Source organism: Pongo abelii, chromosome 4 (genome assembly GCF_028885655.2).
Source record: "Pongo abelii isolate AG06213 chromosome 4, NHGRI_mPonAbe1-v2.0_pri, whole genome shotgun sequence".
NCBI lineage: Eukaryota > Metazoa > Chordata > Mammalia > Primates > Hominidae > Pongo > Pongo abelii.
In genome coordinates, this window is record NC_071989.2 from 110,106,012 (window position 1) to 110,128,440 (window position 22,429).

General features: G+C 35.4%; 1 protein-coding gene across 1 annotated transcript in view; it reads right to left on the reverse strand.

Annotated features, from left to right (window-relative positions):
* Positions 1 to 2,193: 2,193 nt before the first annotated feature.
* The window catches only part of SLCO4C1 (solute carrier organic anion transporter family member 4C1), a 60,071-nt gene continuing 39,835 nt past the window's right edge, over positions 2,194 to 22,429 (reverse strand). The window contains 5 exon segments of the mRNA NM_001135267.2: positions 2,194 to 2,423; positions 5,141 to 5,278; positions 6,607 to 6,671; positions 13,162 to 13,352; positions 15,548 to 15,698. Coding sequence (NP_001128739.1) covers positions 2,263 to 2,423; positions 5,141 to 5,278; positions 6,607 to 6,671; positions 13,162 to 13,352; positions 15,548 to 15,698 — 706 coding nt within the window. The 3' untranslated portion in view covers positions 2,194 to 2,262.

Genomic DNA, 22,429 nt, shown 5'->3' on the forward strand with positions numbered 1-22,429 from the left:
ATAAATGCCAATTATTTAGTGACCTGTTTATCAAACTATTTCTATGGATGGGGTGATTTTTTTTTTTCTTCCTCTAAATTAAGTGGCCCTAGACTAATATATTTGTATAGTTATTCTGTTTTCTTCCTTACTGCCATTTCACATCTCTATCAGTGAGTTCCTCAGGATTTGCCTTTATGTTACAACTATGAAAGTCTTCAATCCAATTCCCTGCTTCCACACAAAGGACACAGAAAGCCTAAACTTTCCTTTTTTCTGGGCTCCAATAGGAAGCAGCATTTACAACGTGTCTGGCTTGGTGGGAAGAAGATTGTCAATTGAGGTATCATGTGTGTTCATCTGCCTATCTTGCCCTATTTCTTTGGTTGCTATAAATTTCCTGCTTCTCAAATATCTGGATTTTTGGCTACCTATTTGGCTTCCGTCTTTGGTGTTTATGTCTGTCTGGTTTTAGCAGGTCTCTCTGATTCCTGACCCACAGCTCCTCTCCTTCTCTAATATTCAAGTGTGCTGCTTCCTTAACTCCTCATTCCTTCTCCTTGAATTTCACTTTACAATTGCACTAGTTTCTATCATCGTTGGCCATAGATTACCACAAAACGTAATTTCTTAAATTCTGCAAATTTCTAATGTTTCTAATCTTGGTTCCCTACAAGATCTAACACTAAGCTTGTGTTATCCTGATTACAGTGTATATAAAACAATGCTTGTGGAAAACTAACCTAGGAGAAAGCTTATGGGGAAACCTGATGATGAATTTTATTAAATTAATAACCCTTATAAAAATTTCAAATGTAATACTATCTGGATTTGAACTTCAATACTTTTCTTAAGTAAAATTCTTAACCATGGTAGAAGTTATGGTTGTTCATGTTCACTCATCTATACCCTCCATATTCTCAGCAAAGTTGGCATAAATCTGACCTGAATAAATAGGGTTATAACATTATCAGGCTTGTAAAATACTTTATCAAATCAATGCATCAGTTAAAGCAGGGGTCCCCAGCCCTGGGCTGTGTGTGGCCTGTTAGGAATCGGGCCACACAGTTGGTGAGCTGAGAGGCAGGTTGAGTGAGCATTACTGCCTGAGCTCCGCCTCTTATCAGATCAGTAGTAGCATTAGATTCTCATAGGAGTGCAAACCCCACTGGGAACTGCACATGCAAGGGATCTAGGTTGCACTCTTCTTATGAGAATCTAACTAATGCCTAATGGTCTGAGGTGGAGCAGTTTCATCTCAAAACCATACCCTCTTCCCCCATGGAAAAATTGTCTTCCACAAAAATGGTCCCTGATGCAAAAAAGGTTGGGGACTGCTGAGTTAAAGGGTAGGGTTTAATATTTTAATTAAACAGTAATAGATGACTACACTATACAAGGCACTGTTTTAGGTGCTATGAGTAATGTGTTAAGTGATTGGCTTTTCAAATAAGAAAAATTAAAGGTATATAAGTATTGATCAATAGTTTCATGTTTAGTTGGCATTTGTCTTTACTGACTGGTACTTTCCTCTTAAATATATGTAATTGAATAATACTATCACAGAATCATAAATGTGTTAAAAATTGTAATATCAACAATTTACCTCCTGGAATTCTTGAGTTAAAGTGAAAATATGTGTATACAATGCTGATATTTTTGTATTCACCATATACTAGGACACAACGATGATAACTAACATATTCTAATAGTTCAGTAATTTGCTTGGAGAAAGGCCAGGCTAGTATACATAAATTTAAAAACAAATTACATGGTAAACCTGGTTTTAAATTCATAGGCTTTCAATAATAATTCCTGGAAATCATCACACAACTTTGATTAGTTTAAATTTTTATACCATAAATGTTCTAAGCTCAAAATATTAGCAGTGAAAATTAAAATTAAACATGTTGTAATGGGGATAGAAACATTTTTTTTTAAGTGCAAATTTTTCTAATTGTGGGCATTTTTTCTTGTTATTGCTTGAGGATTTCATATCTAGACAATGGGAATGGGAAATAAGTGTGTGTGTGTGTTCGTGTGTGTGTGTGTGCTCGTGTGTGTGTGTGCTGTGTTTTGAGGCTTTACGTGGGCTTTGAAGGCACAAGTCTGTTTCTTGCATAAAACAAAAACTATATATGTAAAAAAATACATTTGATTATAAAAACATCCATTTTGTAAATATGATTGTCCATATTGGATAGATAATGCTGCCAGGCAATGTGTGTTCTTAAAAATCGAGGTAAATTTTCCAGGTGTAAAACAGTCTTCTCTTTTCCCATTTCACCCTTCTTTTACTATTTTGTTGAGATCCTGTTCTGCTAAAACATTAGTCACAACTGCATTCTCTTTATGAAATGACAAATCTGTGGCTGATGGAGGTGGTTTATACAAAAAGATTGCAAATCCATTGAAGAACATGGTGATAACTTTACAAGTAACACCTAAGTGAAAAAAAAATTAATCATGTGTTTTTGTTTTTAATTATGATAAAAATTATCGCTGAGAAAAATCTTCATGAATAGAACATTTTTAAAGAGAATAATTACATAACCATTACAGTTCTATGTTTAAAATTTTTGAAACATTAAGGGGAAAGAAAAAACATTTGTATACAATTCAAGTCACTAGTACTTATTTTCTTTCTAAGCTGTAATAGAGTACAACAATTAACTTATTCTTGGTTATGCTTGTGCATTCTTGTAAAATAAGTGTTGTATAGAACTAAATAGGAATTGGGCCACCATCTAGATTTGTTAACACAAGCCCATAATCCCAGTACTTTGGGAAGCTGAGAGAGGTGGATGTCTTGAGTCCAAGAGTTCGAGACCAGGCTGGGGACCATAGGAAACCCTGTCTCTACCAAAAAAAAAAGTGCAAAATATATCCAGGTATGATGATACAGCCTGCAGTCTCAGCTACTTGGGAGGCTGACGTGAGAGGATCGCTTGACCCCTAGAGGTGGAGGTTGCAGTGAGCTGAGATCACACCACTGCACTCCAGCCTGGGTGACAGACAGAAACCCTGTCTCAAAAATAAATAAATAAATTTGTTAACACAATATCATATCTATAAAAAATTGCAAGCAACCATAAGTCAATAATGAGGGAAAGTAGTTTGTAACATTCTTGAACCTGAATAAATTGAAGAATATTCCCTTCCAGGACAGAAAATAATTCTAAAAATTAAAAAGGTTTAGATGACGAGTTGGTGGGTGCAGCGCACCAGCATGGCACATGTATACATATGTAACTTACCTGCACGTTGCGCACATGTACCATAGAGTCTAAAGTATAATAATAATAATAGTAATAATAATAAAAAAAAGAAAAAAAAAAAAAAAAAAAGAAGAGGAGCCATTAGGACCTTCAAGGAATAAAACATCCTCTTCAACTAGAAACAATTGTGCTGAATAGGTAAAACACTGCCTTTGACTATTACATTAGTCATAGTAGATTTGAAATATGTCATATTAGAAATAGTCAGTTAGAAATAAGATTACATTCCTCTCCAATGTTGGAAGTGGGTGTTTTAAGAAAATTATTCAGCAAGACTGGAAAATGAGAGGAAAGAAAAAGAATCAATAGAAGAATGGGAATTCTGAAGTAGTTCTTCACCTATTCAGTAAAAAAATAAATAAAGGCCTTCTAAAAGAGAATACGAAAAAAAAAAAAAAAAGGTTTTGGAGTTCTTAAAGCCTCTGTGGGAGGATATCACACTCAATACTTAACCAAATCTACTCTTCTTATCAGCTAAAAATATGAAACATTAAAATTCACTTCACAAACTTTGATTTATTTCCAAGTAAATCTGATTTTAAGTTGTTATATGAAGAGAAACTAGTTCCAACCACAGTATAAGCATTTAATAATTGCCAGCCTAATAAATTCAATGTGGTCTCACAGTATAGTTCTTGCAGTAGCTGGTTTCTTTTTGTTGATTATTAATATTTTGTTTAAAAACATGTATTTGAAAAACAGGAATGCTCATTCATCTAGGCATTACTAGTTTATAGAATGATTAGTTACATAGGTACAACTTACAACTTTTTTTATTTGTTTCATTCTGAAAATTTTAAGGTTTTTATATATTTTGTGAGGGGATTCCCATTCATCATTGACTAGGAAAATGAACGATTTGTTATCTATCTATATCTTTGACCAAAAAGTACAAACAAAATGAATTAAATAAATTTTAAACATAAAAACATTGTATGTAGGCATGATTGTGGTAAAAATACATAATTTAAAAAATTGAATAAAAAATGGTTTTTAACAACAGGTAAAGTAATGGGATGATTAATTTTGCCTGTACTTGTCAATACTTACTCCCCAAATGCTATAAGAATTTATACATTATTCTTCAGCAAATATTCTGTTACTCTATCTCTATCAACTGAGAAAGTATACTCTGGATTTACATGCATGTGAGAGTAATAATAAGCCTATCTTGATCAACCTGTGTCAAAATCATCACAATGAAAATCACACATTATATTAGATACATGTGTATACATACATTCAGGAGTTCTCTAAGATATTTTAGTTTCTTAGGTTATTTTTCAAATTTTAAATTTTTAAATTTCAACTTTTATTTTACTAGTATAAACTAGATACATGTTTTACTTAATCTTAATCTTGCCTGAAATTTCATTCATTGCTTAACCAAGACATTACAAACTGCAAAAGGCAAAAAGAATTAAACATCACAGCTAACCTTCTAAACTATAAAAATGTTCCTTACAATGTGCCTTAGAGACAAAGGATACTTCCCTGCCTGAGCTGTATGTGTTTGCAACACCTAGATACCTAGATGACAATCATTCCAGGGAGTTTCTCAGAATTCTCTTTTAGCTTTTGAGTATACTTTCCAAAAACGTTTGAGATAAGTTATTAAAAGAAAATTATATACTGTATGATGTAATGAAAGCTAGAATTTTATTTTCTTGTATTTAATACTGAGGCTTGCTGACTCCATCTGTTCAAAGCCTTTCATAACATGCTGTGATAAGTGTTCTTTGCTTCAAGAAGACTACTGGATGGTTCAACAATGTGGACTGAACATTTCAAAATACCTGTGACCCTAAGTAACCAACAATGAGATTTTTTTTTTTTTTTACATTCTTAGTTTACTCTAAAATTATCAAGAAGTCACCACTTACTTATGGCTACTAGCATATGGGCCATCTTGATGTTATCATAAATCCGGCAAGCTCCTTTAATTCCACAATCATTTATATCCCAAAGAATACATGTGCTGTCTATTGTGAAACCAAATATAATTGGTCCAGGTATTGTTCCTAAAAGAATTATGGGTGAAATATATGACAGTAAAGATTACAGTTTAGAATTACAGATTTTTTTATACATGATCATACATATATTTCATAGAAATAAAAACAAGTATTCATCTGTCCACATGCAAATTAATTCATGTACAAGTCAAAGGAATATAAAGCACAGATACAACATTCTAAAATAATTATATGTAATTACTATGTATTTCTAATCAATTCAAAAAAGTATTTCAATAGAAATATCCAATATATATTGGGCTAAAAGTTAATATTTTAATTCACCACTTTTCTAATATAATGAATAAATATGCCTTTGAAATTAGCTATTATACTTGTTAAAAATCAAAATAAATTATTCATGATGCACAAATAAATCTGCTGAACTACAGTATATGTTGTATCTGTGTGGGTGTGCATGTGTATACAAACTAACGTGGGCCTCTGTATGTATTAGTGTATGTATATACAAATATAGTCTTATAATACCATATCTAGAAATATCACTATCTTATATACCCGCCACCATTTCCAAGAGGCCATGAAGTACTCAACTTCCACATAGTTAAGGAACTTCCAATTATTTGAGGTTGTAATTTTTAGACAAAGATTTCAGCTACATCCAGTCTGTTCTTTCATGACCTGTAGCATGATATAGTCAGAGTACTAGACTCAGAGTTAGGAATCATTTTCGTAGTTTCATTTCTATCACTAGCTGTGTAACTATGGGCAAAACCCTGCACTTCTCAGGGACTTAATTTACTCATCTGAAAAAATTGGCAAGTTGGACTAGGTGATCTCTAATGCCCCAACTTTTTGTTTTTGCTTTAATAAATAATCTTAATATTATGTTTACTGTGTCTGTCTTTCTTGTAATTTGTCCTGTATCTGGAACTTTATAAAATTCTCTGGTACAAATTCTTTCTTCCAATAATTCTTAACTAGTCACAATATCCATACCACAGTTGCTATTGAAACATTTTAACATCATTTTTAATTGCTAGTGTAACATAATAGTGTCACAAATAGAGACAAAAGCAGAAAGAAAAGATATTATGTGTTGATGACCATATTTTATATTTGAAATAGGCATGATACACCTTTTAAGGTTTTATTAGCAACAGAGTTGGAACAGGTAACCAGTCAGGTAGGTTAAAAGTATGCAATATGTAAATAATCCTATATCTGAAACATTGGAAAATGGCTTCCTTCAACAAGAATGATGTAGCCTTCCACTATAATTTTTTTTGCCACAGGCCATAAATGAAAAAATCAATAACACTAATGAACCAAAATAGCCAACAGTTAGCAATGAATAAAGAAAAATGGCATACCTAATAATCGAAGGACCATAAATTGTATTCCCAAGGCTAGGGACCGTTGTCTGTGATTAACACACCTGGTAATATTAAATACATATGAGACCAAAAAAGGTGGTATAGTATATTCACTCTTTGAGCAAGTTCACATTTATAAGGGTTTAGCATTCCTATATTAAAGTAAATGTTGTAGACACAAAATAAACAATGTATTTGTAAGAGCTTATAAATGGTTTAATCTTCCTGGAATTATAAAAGAAGAAAAATGTTATCTGACCTAAAATATTGCAAATAACACCAAAGAGTCACTAGTCTTTATTAACTTTAATAAATGTAAAGAGAAAGGGTATTCATTAACAAGACATATTTTCCATAAAAGTCATCAATAAATTATGTATAGAAGGAGTGTACCTCAATATAATAGAGCCCAAATATAACAAATCCACAGCTAACATCATACTCAACGGTGAATACCTGAAAGCCTTTCCTCTAAGATGAAGAACAGGACAAGGATGCCCACACTCATGAATTCTATTCAGCATAGTACTACAAGTCCTATCTAGAGTAAGTAGGCAAGAAAAATAAAAGGTATCCAAATTGGAAAGTAAAAGGTAAGATTATCTCTGTGAAGATGACATGGTCATATATGTAGAAAACACTAAAGATCCTGCCAAAAAAGCACTACAACTAGCAGATGAATTTAGTAAAGTTTGAGCATACAAAATCATAATACAAAAATCAGCTGCACTTCTACACACCAACAATGAACAAAAGACATCAAGTAAACAACAAAATTTACAATAGCATTGAAAAATAAAATACTTAGGAATAAAGTTAACCAAAGAGGTAAAATACTTGTACACTGAAAGCTATAAAACACTGATGAAAGAAACTGAAGAGGCCACAAATAAATGGAAAGATATCCCTTGTTTATGAATTGGAAGAATAAATATTTTAAAATATTTATCCTACATCAAGTGATCTGCAGAATTCAGTGTAATTTCCATCAAAATTTCAAGAGCATCTTTCACAGAAATTGAAAAAACAATCCTAAAATTCATATGGAACGACAAAAAATCCACAATAGCTAAAACAGCCAGAGGGTGGAACAAGATGATGGACTGAAAAGCTCCAAGTTAATAATTATCTACACAGAAAAAAAAAACACAACACTTTAACAAGAATCAAAAGTCAGGTGAGCACTTATAATACGTGGTTTGAACTTTATATCCCTGAAAGAGGCACTGAAGAGATTTAAAAAAAAACAGTCCTGAATCTCAGACACCACACCTCCCCAACCCAGGCAGTGGCAGTGTAGTACAAAGAGAATCTCTGGGGGTGGGGAGGGAGAATATAGCAATCGTGAGGCAATAAAATCACTACTGTTTTGTTAGAGCAGAAAGGAAAACCAGACCAACTCACCTGACATCTGCCCACAGAGGGAGCATTTAAACCACCCCTAGCCAGAGGTTAATCTCCTATGCAGCAGCCCAAACTTGAGTGCTTACAAAACAACTCACCACCAAGGACTACAGCACTGTGTCTCCAAGTTAACTTGAAAGGCAGTCTAGGCCATAGGGACTGCAACTCTTGGGCAAGTCTTAGTGCTAAATTAGGCTCAAAGACAGTGGACTGGAGGCACACGTGACATACTGAGACAACAGCTGGGACAGACAATGGAGTCCTGGTATTACTCCTCCACTAATCCCAGGCTGCACAGCTCCAGGTTCCAAAAGAAACCCCTTCCTGCCACTTGAGGAGAAGAGAGGGAAGAGTGGGGAGGATTTTGTCTTGCATCTAGGGTACCAACTCAGCTACAGGAGGACAGAGCACCAGTCAGAGTTGTGAGGCCCTCCCATTTCAGGCCTTAGGTCCCAGACAACATTTCTAGACACACTTTGGGCCAGAAGGGAGCTCACTGCCTTGAAGGAAATACACCAGTACTGACAGCGTTCATATCCTTTTAAGTGAAGAGCCCTTGGGCCTGAATAACCAGCACCAATACCCAGGCACTACATTGAAGGCGCTGGGTGAGAACTCTGAGACTTGCTGGCTTCCAATAAGACTCAGCACATTACCAGCTCGGTGGCTATGGGGCAAAACTCGTTCTGCTTCAGAAAAGCAGAGGGAAAAGTAAAGGGGACTTTGTCTTACACTTTAGGTACCATCACTGCCACAGGGGGGTAGAGCACCAAGCAGATTATTGGAGTCCTCAATTCCAGAACTTGACTCTTTGACATTTCTGGACTTGTCCTGGGCCAGCAGGGAGCTCTCTGCCCTGAAGGGTGAGTCCCAGGCCAGGCAGCATTCACGACAAGCTGACTTAAAGAGGCAGTGGGACGTAAAGGAACATTGGTGGTAGTCTGGCAGTACTCCTCGTGGCCTGGGTTGGAGGTGCCTATGGGGTGAAGCTTCTCTGCCTTTGCAAAGGGGAAAGAAGAGTAGAAAGGACTACACTGTGTGGTTTCCATGCCAGCTTAGCCGCAATACAATAGACCAGGTAGACTTCTAAGGTTTTTGACTCTAGTCCCTGACTTCTGGGTGGCACTTCTAGACCCACCAGTGCCTGTAGGACCTCCCCACCCAAGGGAAGGACACATGCGTGGCTGGCTTTCCCACTTGCTGATTGTAGAGCCCCAAGTCCTTAAGCAAACAGAACCAGTAACCAGGGAGTGGTTACAGAAGGCCTTGGAAAAGACCTGAAACTTTGCTGGCTTCAGGTATGACCCAGTGCAATCACAGTGGTGGTGGCCACAGAGGTGTTTGCATCACTCCAGCTTCAGCTTCAGGTGGCTCAGAACAGAGAGAGAGACAGACTCTGCAAAAACCACAGCATTACTGGCCTTAGGGTGCCTCTTAAAGCAGATACAACTAAAATCAGAACACCCAAGTCCTTTCAAATATGTGGAAAGCCATCCCAAGAAGGATGGCTACAAATAAACCCAGACAATGAAGACTATAATAAATACTTAACTCTTAAATACCTAGATGTTGAAGAACATCTACTAGTATCAACACCATCTAGGAAAACATGAACTCACCAAATGAGCTCATGGCACCAGAGACCAATCTGAGGAACAGAAATATGTGATGTTTCAGACACAGAATTTAAAATAGCTGTGCTGAGGAAACTCAAATAAATTCAAAAAACACAGAGAAGGAATTCAGAATTCTATCAGATATATTTTACAAAAAGACTGAAATAATATTGGCCAGGCATGGTGGTTCACACCTGCAATTCCCAGCACTTTGAGAGGCTGAGGCAGATGTACCACTTGAGGTCAGGAGTTTGAGACTCAGCCTGGCCAACACAGTGAAACCCTGTCTCTACTAAAAATACAAAAATTAGCTGGGCATGGTGGTGCACGTCTGTCATCCCAGCTACTCGGGAGGCTGAGGCAGGAGAATCACTTGAACTTGGGAGGCGGAGGTTGCAGTGAGCCAAGATCATGGCCACTGCTCTCCAGCCTGGGCAACAGAGCAAGACTCTATCTCAAAACGAAAAAAAGAATCAAGTGGAAATTCTGGAGCTGAAATATGCAATTGGCGTATTGAATAATGCATCAGAGTCCTTTAGTAGCAGAACTGATAAAACAGAATGAAGAATTAGTGAGACTGAAAACAAGCTTTTTGAAAATATACAGTCATAGGAGACAAAAGAAAAAAGAATAAAAAACAATGAAGCATGCCTACAGCATCTAGAAAATAGTCTCAAAATGGAAAATCTAAGAGTTATTGGTCATAAAGAAGAGGTAGAGAAAAAGATAGGTAAGAAAGCCTATTCAAAAGGATAATAACAGAGAACTTCCCAAACCTAGAGAAAGATATCAATAATCCAAGTACGAGAAGGTTATAGAAGACTAAGCAGATTTAACCCAAAGAAGACTACCTCAAGGCATTTAATAATCCAACTCTCAAACATCAAGGATAAAGAAAAGATCATAAAAGTAGCAAGAGAAAAGAAACAAATAACATACAGTGGAGCCTCAATACATCTGGCAGCAGACTTTTCAGTGGAAACCTCATAGGCCAGGAGAGAGTGGCAGGACATATTTAAAGTGCTGAAGGAACAAAACTCTTACCTTAGAATAGTATATCTGGTTAAAATATCCTTCAAACATGAAGGAGAAATAAAGACTTTCCCAGACAAAAGCTGAGGGATTTCATCAATGCCAGGCCTGTCCTATAAGAAATGCTAAAGGGTGTACTTCAATCAGAAAAAGAACATTAATGAGCAGTAAATAATCACCTGAAGGTACAAAACTCACTGGTAATGATAAGTACAAAGAAAAACACAGACTATTCTAACACTGGAACTGTGGTGTGTAAACTACCCTTATCCTAAGTAGAAAGGCTAAATGATGAACCAGTAAAAAATAGTAACTACAACAACTTTTCAAGACATAGTACAATACGATATACATAGAAACAACAAAAGGATAAAAAGCCAGGGGACAAAGTTAAGGTGTAGAGTTTTTATCAGTTTTCTTTTTACTTGTTTGTTTTATCAATAACAATGAATCCAAAAGGACTAAACTCTCTAATCAGAAAACACAACCTGGTTGAATGGATGATAAAACAAGATCCATTGACCTGTTTCCAACAAGCAAGACACTTCACCTATAAAGACACACATAGACTGAAAATAAAGAAACGGAAAAACACATTCCATGCCAATGGAAATTGAAAGAGAATAGGAGTCACTATACCTAGAAAAAAATGGATTTCAAAACAAAAGCTATAAGAAGGGACAAAGAAAGTCACTATATAATGATAAAGGGGTGAATTCAGCAAGAGGATATAACAATTTTAAATATATATGTAGCCAACACTGGATCGCCCAGATATACAAAGCAAATATTAGTAGAGCTAAAGAAAGAGACAGGCCCTGATACGATAATAGCTGGAGACTTCAACACCCCATGCTTTGCATTGGACAGATCTTCCAGATAGAATATCAAGAAAGAAACATCAGACTTAATCTGTACTATAGACCAAATGGATCTAATAGATATTTACAGAACATTGCAACCAATAGCTGCAGAATACACACTCTTTTCGTCAGCACATGGATCATTCTCAAAGACTGACCATATGTTAGGTTACAAAACAAGTCTTAAAACATTCAAAGTAACTGAAATAATATCAGTCATCGTCCCTGATCAAAATGGAATAAAACAAGAAATTAATAACAGGAGGAATTTTGGAAACTATACAAATATATAGAAATTAAACAATATACTCCTGAATGACCAATGGGTCAATAAAGAAATTAAGAAGAAAATTGAAAAATTTATTGAAACAAATGATAATGAAAACAACATGCCAAAATCTATGGGATATAGCAAAAGAAGTACTAATAGAGAAGTTGATAGCTATACATCAAAAAAGAGGAAAAATTTCAAATAAATAATCTAATGATACATCTTAAAGAATTAGAAAAACAAGAAGAAACCAAACCTAAAATTAGTAGAAGAAAGGATATAATGATCTGAGGAGAAATAAATGAAACTGAAATGAAGAAAACAATACAAAAGATCAATGAAAAATTAAACAAAATTGACAAACCTTTAGCCTGACTAAGAAAAAAAGGAGAAGATGCAAAGTAATAAAATCAGAAATAAAAAAGGACACATTACAAGTGATACTGTAGAAATTCAAAGAATTATGAGTGGCTACTATGAGCAACAATATATATGCCAATAATTGTAAAATCTAGAAGAAATGGACAAATTCCTAGATACATACAACCTACCAAGATGAAATCAAGAAAAATCCAAAGCCTGAACAGACCAATAACAAGTAGCAAGACTGAAGCTGTAATGAAACATCTCCCAGTAAAGAAAAGCCCAGGACCTAATGGTTTCAGTGAAGAAAAGCCAAAGCTACCCTAAGCAAAAAGAACAAAACTGCACATGTACCCCTGAGCTTAAAATAAAAATTAAATAAACAGTAAAAAAAGAAAATGTAGTGAGTAAATATTAAGGAAGAAAAAAAGAAAAAAGCTAGAATTCATTAGGAAAGATATACAAAGACTGATGACTCTATGGAAGGACAGGTATGAAATGTACAGGTATGAAATGTGTTTGTGCAGTGGGATACAAGGAGGAAAAGAAACTGGAAACATAAAACACAGGTGAACAACACAGGTAATAGCCAGTTTCTTATTGATTAGCACTGCTTAAGGAAGATTTAACGTCACAGTGCCTAATGCATAAGGTAGAATGCATGCCATTCTGATTCTGGCATATTGGAATGCATTTTATTTCTATGATACTCAAAACTGAAATTTCTCCAGCTCACAGCTGAAGCTTCATGAAAGAAGCAGAGAAAACACCAAGCACAAGCCAGGCAGGCAATGTGAAGACACTTTCACGTGCATATCATTTAAATCTCCTACATATGGGGTTCTACAGAGGAGCTTATCCAATGCCACAGAACTAATGATCTTGTAAGGGCTGACTGGTATTGAACCAATGGTCAATATGAACCCCAAATGAACCCTGAGTCCATTTGCTTTCCATCAACATGTTGCCTTAGGGAATGAAAATTTCTCAACGTGCTACATACCTTAGGATAGACACAGTTATAGGAGTACCAGCCATAAAGGTAAAAATAATTACAATAAAGAAAATGCAAAGGAATATGGGCAGTTTCGCACAATGAGTTTCACATTTTCCAGCTTTAGCTTCAAAACCAAAAGTTTCTGCAGTGGATGTTGTTTCTGTTTTCCTTTCAATACAGGAACAGTTGTAATATACCTAAAAATATTAGACATAAAAACAATGAAAGTGATCATTTAGGAAATAAATCATTGTAAATTAAGTATTCTCTAGACATGGCAAACACTCTCATACTGTCTTAATCCATATAAAACAAATTATGCTGAGAGAATATTTAACCCTTAAGAAACTAAGCAAGCGGAAACAAACCATATTTATGATGTGGAATTATCTGTATTTGACTTTTGTGGCCATTACTTCAGCTTGTAACCTGCTATAGTAATTACTGACTTACAAAACAATTTAATGGGAGTATAAGTTACGTGACCTTGCACATTCTACACTTCTTTCAACAGTAATTATTTCTTAAAGTCATTTTACATCTCAGATCCATTCTTCCATATCGTTTATCCTTACTATAAATCTTTTTTAGACATTAAAGCCTCAACGAAATCAGAGCAGAGCCAGAGAAATCAAAGAGAAGCAGTGCTTTCATTGTTCCAAAGGCCAGAAACTTTTTTTTTTTCTTTTTTCTTTTTGGTGCTAAAGCCATTCTAAGACCACTGGTACCAATTCAGGAAAACCAAATATGCAGATGACACCTCCAAAATTGACTATTACATATTCAGCAATCAGATACATCAAATAATGAGGTAATTCAGCCTTTAAAAATTTTAAGGAGAGAAACTGAGAACAGTATTTTCTATCCTAATGAAACTTTACAACTCTCATTCGCCTGCAATATAGCAGTTAGTCAAGGTCAGATTTTGTAGTTTGGGTCACTGGTGTGAAATATAAGATTAAAACTGTATTGCTGTGAACAAATGTATATGGGTGTTTATTAAAAGTATTATAAATGTATATTGCCTATCTGAAATATTTCATAAGAAAAATATTGTGTATCAATTGATTATTTCATGGACCGATTGGACATAAAAGTCAGGACAAATAGAAAATTTGCAAGTCAAAATCATTTGCTCTTCCTAAAAAATTCTAGAAGACAACTTGCTGTGTAAGATAGTAATTATCTTAGCAGTGGGTGAAAAATATAAATATTAAATTAACCATATCGAAATAACCAAAACTATTTTAAGTATGCTCTGGGTATTAGATTTTCTGTGTTGTTTCCTTGTGCAGGATGGTATTTGTGTCTATATATATTTAGTTATGTGACTAAAACCCTTCCTAATAACTCCTTGTCATAATCTGCTTCTAATCAAAGTTAGCCAATAGCATTTATTGGTCATATATACAGAAAAAAATTCAAATATTCAAAATTGTCATATAACTCTTACACATCTTATTCATTGTTTTCATTTATACCACAGTATATTTCCCTCAGATCCTTTTAAAGTTATCACATTATCTACCAATGCATAATATACTGTGTACTACTCATAATCTGAATACTATTTATTTCCAAGGCTCTTAAGTTTAGCTAAGATGAAACATTTAGATTCTAAGATATAGTACAATAAAATTGTATTGAGTTCTTTTAAACTATTTAACTGTACAAAAAAGAAATAACATCTAGGCACACTGTTTAGTATTCAGATCCAGAACTAAATATGAATTTGTACTTAAAAATAAATTGATTTGAATATTTTAAATGTATTCATGGTACATCAAATAAAACAAATACTAAGTTTCTATTATATAAACTGCACCTAGTGAAAATAGGAAAACTCTCTTGCCTTCAAAGATCTTAAACAGTTAAGGAAAAATAAAATTGACCCTTGAACAACACAGGTTTGAACTGCACTGGTCCACTTATACGCGGATTTTTTTTTTTTCCGGCCAAACATGGATCAAAAATACAGTATTCGCAGGATGCAAAACCCATATATACTGAGGTGCTGACTTAAAGCGAGTTCTTCAAGGCCATCGGCGGGACTTAAGTATGGCATATTTGGGTACATGCAGGGGTCCTGGAACTCATTCCCCATGTATTGTGAGGGATGACTATAAAACAATTTGAAAAGGTAAAAGATATTTCATAACTGCAACAAAGTGATGTTACTAAAATGTTTGTAACTTCCAAATAGATTTTTCAACAATAACTGCAAGAGGCATGAAGGAAAAAGAATCTATTTCAGCTGGAGACATCATAGGCCGCTTAATGGAGGCAGTGGAGCAGGAAGGCAAGAATAGGCATTGCATAACCCCATTACAGAAGTCAAGATAATCCATAAACATATTGCCTCATTAAGGGAAAAGTAGGAGACATAAGCTACCTTTGGCTTCCTGTGTGCAACTGAGTTTGAACAGCCTGCAAAGCAGGGAGAAAAATATTGGACTCCATCTCCACAGACAGGATAATAATATGATCGCAAACAGTTACAATTGGCATTACAAGGGGCTATCAAGTTTCCCAATTCTCCAGTCCTGTAAATAAGAAATGAAAGAAGGGTAAATGATCTATGTCATAACTTTTAACTAACAATTTCGAAGCACTGTTATATCTTACCATTAGGTCATTTATTCACTCACTCAACACAATTACTAAACAAATAAAAATCTTCCTTTGCACATAAAGTTTAACTTCTTGTCGGAGAGAGGCAATAAAAACAATAGTCATATAGTATAGTATCTGTCAGTAATTTAAAATATATAAGGCAGAATAAGTGAAGAAAACAAGAGCTTCTCATCTGGAACCAGGTAATTCTCTCGTGGGGTTGGTTCTGTGGACTGTAGAATGTTTAGCAGCTTCTCTGACCTCCACCAGATACCAGTAGCACTCTCCTTCATTACAGCAACCAAAATATCTCCATACAGTGCCAACTATCTCAAGGATGCAGACAATATTTTAAACTTGGAAGGATGAACAAAATCATGCTGTTGAACATAAGCATCTCATCAATGGGAAAACTGAGGTCCAGGGAGATTAAGTTACTTTTCTTTCCTTACCAAATATAATTTTCCCAGTCCCCAGGCTCAGTGTCATTTCAAGCTGCCTCTTAGAGAAAACATCTTCCCTAATATAAAGGGTTACACTAATCAAAAATGCATCCCTCATACCTCATTTGTTTATTTATTCATTCAAACAACATATATTGAGCAACTGCTAGGCCCTATGCTGGGTAACGGGAATACAAAGCCGAGTAAGACAGTCTCTGCCCTCAAGGATTTCACAGTTTAGAAGTAGAGAGGGACTTAGATAATTATTCACTAATATGCTAAGTGTGGTTACAGATATCAGCAAAGTGCCTTTTAGAAGCACCAAGGAAGGACACCTTGGTGTCCTTCTAAGCCAAAGTTTAGAGAAAAGGGGCTGGAGGAGCTACTGCCTGAGATGCGATTTAAAAAACGAGTAAGAGGCTGGTGCAGTGGCTCACACCTGTAATCCCAGCACTTTGGGATGCCAAAGTGAGTGGATCACTTGAGGTCAGGAATTCGAGACCAGCCTGGCCAACATGATGAAACTCATCTCTACTAAAAATACAAAAATTAGCTGGGCATGGTGGCAGGCACCTGTAATCCCAGTTCTCGGGAGGCTGAGGCAGAAGAATCTCTTGAACCCACAAGGCAGACGTTTCTGTGAGCCAAGATCGCGCCACTGCACTCCAGCCTGGGCAATAGAGTGAGACTCCATAAAAAAAAATTATAAAAAATATATAAAGAATGAGTACAAGTAAGCCAGTCAAATGGGGAAGGGGAAACGTACTTCAGAAAAAGCTGGTACAAAGGCATAGAGTAGAGAAACAGCATCCTCTGTGGAGAAATATGAATGATGTCTGAGGCACAGAGTGATGGGAAATGTAGCTGGAGAGGAGTAAAGGACCAGTTTAATTGAGAGCCACATGGGCCTGACAAAAGGTAATCATTAAGGTATTTTTAGACTAGAAAGTGACACTGTCAAAAGTTCGTTTTAAAGAAGTAATTCTAGGAGTTGTACAGAGTATGAATTTGAAGAAAGGGGACCAGTTACAATACCCTAGACAGTAGATGATGACAATATAAAGGAGAGCTAAGATAGAACATATGATGATAGGAAGCAGATTAAAGAAAACTTTTGGATGTAGAATCAGTAAGATTTGGTGATGGATTGGTTGAAGATGACTCTTCCTGTTAAAAATGGAAGAGGCTACTCAAGAGGCTTAGGCAGAAAAATCACTTGAGCCCAGGAGTTTGAGGCTGCAGTGAGTTATGATTGTGCCACTGCACTCTAGCCTGGGCAACAGAGTGAGATCCCATTTCTAAAAAAAAAAAAGAATGGAAGAGTCAAATGTGACTCCTAATATCTAACTTGGTGTTTAGGTACAGGAGAACAATGATGAGTATGGTATTGTACGTAATAAGATTAAGAGTATTTCCAATTTAGTGAAGAAATCTTGAATGGAGCTAGATTTCTTAATAACCATTTGGACACAGATGTAGCTGAAACCACGAACATGTATAAGATCAGTCACATAGTGTATGGAATGAGAAGCGTACTGAAGTCTTGGGAGTCCACTTATTTAATAAACACACAATGAACACCAATTATGTGCTAGACTACTCAAGGTGGTAGAATTACATTTAAAAGAAAGAAGGAGCTAGAGTTAGAACTAGAAATGACAGATTGAGGGAGAGAGAGAAATGGATGAAAGGAAGGGAATGAGGGAATGAAGGAGAAAAGGAGACAGAGGGAGGGAGAGGGAAGAAGGGAGAAAAGAGAGAAGGAAGGGAGACAGGGGGAAAGAAGGAAGGGAAGAAGGGAGGAAGGGAAGGGAAAGAGGTAAGGAAAGGGAAAGAAGGAAAAGGGAAGGGAAGAAGGGAGGCAGGAAGAGAAGGAAACCTCTGCCACCATGAAGCTAACTTTCTTGCATCAGGGGTCAAACACAGTAAATGAGTGATTTCTGTAAGTATTAGAAGATAATCGACACTATTTTGGAAAATGATGACATATAAAGTAGGAGGAGAACAAGAAAGTCATGAAGAAAACAAATTAAAGAGAAAAAAACAACTAAATCAGTAGGGAGTCTGAAGGAAAGAGTGATCAAGATAGTAATCTGCCACTCTGCCTGCAGTCTCATCTTATTCAAATCTATTCCACGGACGCTGCAAGATTTATCTTTATCAAGTATGATATATCAAGGGTTGATCACATTCACAAAAGCAATCACCAGAGTGTCTGCTCACAGAGCTCATAACATAGATGCAGAAATTAGATAACCAGAGAAAAACCATCCCTGCAACTCTAGAAATAGCCTTTACACAGCAATTTTTAAAGTTCCCAATATACAATTCTCATATTATTGATAAATAGTTACTGAGATCATACAAAGTATAAGACAGCATGATGCAAATTATAGTAGAAACAAAAAAATATAGCTTATATTCATTAATATCAAGTGTTGGTCACATTAGTCTACATATTTTATAAAGGTTTACTTCTTGAGGTAAATAGAAAACTATTAGTAGAAAAAGAGCAGATGTTTGTGAAGTTTATTAAATTTTCTTAGTGTGTACATAATATCTAAAAATATTAAAATATCCTATTTTGAAATGTTTAATAGTTTTCAAAATATAATAAAATAAATGTGCACATATGAACATCTTTATGTTTGTCACAAGTAGAATGCATATATAAACATCTTTATGTTTGCCACAAGTAGAATTCAAACATTAATTTCTTTATTATTCTATAATTATGCCTCTGTAACAGGCTAAAATTTTCCTAAAAGTATTGCAAAATATTGATATGCCTCTTTAAGATGCTATTTCATATAATCAATAAAATTCTGGCTAAAGGTCAGATGCAGAAAAAAATACTGTGTGTATACACTATGGTATTCCTATATTCTGTGAGGTTTTAAGTATTAAGTAAAACACAAATCATCATTACCACCACTGATCACCAAAATAAGACTCAAAGTTCCTATAGATTGTCAAGGCAACAAAAGAGCAGTGGGGAACAGTGGGAAAAGAAACAGTATTCATGCAATTGAATTTAGTATTGTGCCCAATTAAAGATTTAATAATAAATTACTTTAAAATATTATTGAAAAATATCCTGACCATTATCTCAAGCAAATTAACACAGGCACAGAAAACCAAATACCACATGCTCTCACTTAAAAGTGGGAGGTAATCACTGAGTACTTATGGAATAAAGATGGCAACAATAGACACTGAGGATACAAGAGGGAGAAGAGAAGAAGTGGGGCAAGGGTTGAAAAACTATTAGCCAGGCACAGTGGCTCACACCTGTAATCCCAGCACTTTGGGAGGCCGAGGCGGGTGGATCACCTGAGGTCAGGAGTTCAAGATCAGCCTGGTCAACATGGTGAAACTCTGTCTCTACTAAAAATAGAAAATTTAGCTGGATGTGATGGCATGCCTATAATCCCAGCTACTCGGGAGGCTGAGGCAGGAGAATCACTTGAACCCAGGAGGCAGAGGTTGCAGTGAGCTGAGATTGTGCCACTATACTCCAGCCTGGGTGGCCAAGGGAGACTCTATCTCAAAAAAAAAAAAAAAAAAAGAAAAGAAAAACTATTGAGTACTATGCTTGGTACCTGGGTAACAGTATCAGTCATACCCCAAACCTCAGCATCATATAATATACCCAGGTAACAAATCTGCACATGTACCCCCTGAATCTAAAAGTTGAAATTATTTATCTATATATATCCCCTGATCTTACATTTTTTGGATATGTTGTTATTATTAAACAGGGACTTTCAAAGAACATATCAATGAACCTAATTCATTAATTCATGGATGCAAAACCTCTTTTTACCCATCTGTGCTTACCATGGCAAAGGTCAAAGATTCTTTGCACCCCTCTACTAGAAACCCTACATCCTCAGAACCTCTTCTGTCTCTCACTCCCTGAAAAGGTGTTTCTTGAGCTTCTTAGTCTGTTCTTTCCATAGACAGGCTTACCTAGCTTTACTTTACTTTGTTTTATTATACTTTGCAAATCTTGTGTTTTTTACAAATTGAAGGTTAGTGGCAACCTAGTGATAGTGATAGTGTTCAGTAAGTCTATCAAGTGCCATTTTTCCCAGAGTACATGATCATTTTATGTCTATTTCATATTTTGGTAACCTTGCAAAATTTCAAACTTTTTCATTGTCATTTCTGTTATGGTGATGAGTGATTTTTGATGTTATTATAATAATTGTTTCGGGACACCATGAATCATGCCCCTTTAAGAAGTAAAATTTAATCAATGAATGATGTGTGTGTTCTGACTGCTCATTATTGTCTTATTTTAAGAAGCTGCCACAACTACCCCAACCTTTGGCAACCACCAACCTGGTCAGTCAGCAGCCATCAACATTGAGGCAGGACTCTCTACCAGCAAAAAAATTACAACTTGCTGAAGGCTCAGATGATTGTCAGCATGTTTCAGCAATAAATAATTTTTTAATTAAGGTATATACATTGTACATTGCTTCTCTAGACATAAGGTTATTGCATATGTAATAGACTACAGTATAGGGTAAATATAACCTTTATATGCACTGGAAAACCAAAATATCCACTTGAGTTGCTTATTGCAATATATGCTTTATTTTGGTGGTCTGGAAGCAAACCCACAATATCCTCAACAAATGCCTGTACCTTTTCTTTTATACGTGTTTCTTAGATGAGACTAGTTTGACTGACCTGTTCGTAATATACACATTTTAATACTCAGGGTATAGAAGCTAAAACTAAGAATCTGGGGCCATGACAAAAAAATGATCTGAAAATGTCACACTTACTTTGTGACATTAAATTCTGTCCCTATTTCTATTTACATCTATATACACACACATATACATAAATATGAGTAAAAACATATACCTTTAGTGATATTTATGTGTATTCATTTTCAGTTTTTCTCATCACTAAGAAACATGTACATGTATTGAACACTATATCCCAGATCTTAATATATCTTAATGGCCAACCCCTACATGAACCTCAGAATTACCCCATCACACATGCCTTCCTTTCTGATTACACTAAGGACAGCACACCTGGTAGTAACTATTATTTAAGGTAGACAATATTAAATGGATTCACATGTACTTTGTTACACAAGGTGATAAACTATGTGTTAAACTATCCAGAACTTCCTTTTTTTTCTAAAAGGAACATACAAAAAATGTTTACTGGGATAAGTTTGGGTGAAGTTTATAGGGGTGAAAGTCAGGTCTACACAACTTAACCTCTACCTACCTTTCAACATTCCAAAATATATTTCTACTATTTCTAGACACATAATCTAAGTCCTTTCAACCTGGTCTCTGAAACTAGCCTTCACATTTTATAGCATTTATAATCTTGGTTTAGCATATTCCCTCTCCCTTTCTCTCTTCTCAAATCTTTATTTCTCAAAACTCTTTGTATCCTTGAAAGATTTTTAAACCCCATTTCACGATTATGCTATGAAGCCCTTCTGGATTCTAATCAAATAAAATTGAAAAGCTCACCTTCTTTTCAATTCCGTAGCAATTTGTTTATCTCCCATTACCTAATTGACTATTTGTTCACTGTTTTCTTTTGCAATCTCTCCTTTAGAACAGGTATTTTGCCAAGAAGTTCTGCCAGACGAAGCATTCAACAAATGTTGAATAAATGTAATGGAGCTTGGCCAGGCACGGTGGCTCACACCTGTAATCCCAGCACTTTGGGTGGCCGAGCCAGGCAGATCACTTGAGGTCAGAAATTTGAGACCAACCTGGCCAACAGGGCAAAACCCCACATCTACTAAAAATACAAAAATTAGCTGGTCATGGTGGCATGCACCTGGAGTCCCAGCCACTCCAGAGGCTGAGACAAGAATCATTTGAATTCAGGAGGCGGATGTTGCAGTGAGCCAAGATTGTGCCACTGCACTCCAGCCTGGGTGACAGAGCAAGACTCTCTGTCTAAAAAAAAAAAAAAGAAAAAAAAAAGAAAAAAATGTAATGGAGTTTAACTAAACACTGCTTTAGAACGCTCAGCATTAATGTAAAAGAATCACAGATATATCAGCAGCAACTACAAATCATGATAATTGTCATTGGCAAACTTTTCTGAACAAAGTAGATTATATTTATATCATCTATATGTCACATTATACAAAATTATGGAGTCCTTGACCTAACGTACCACCTTCCTTGACAGCCTCAAACACATGTAATGAAACAAAGCAG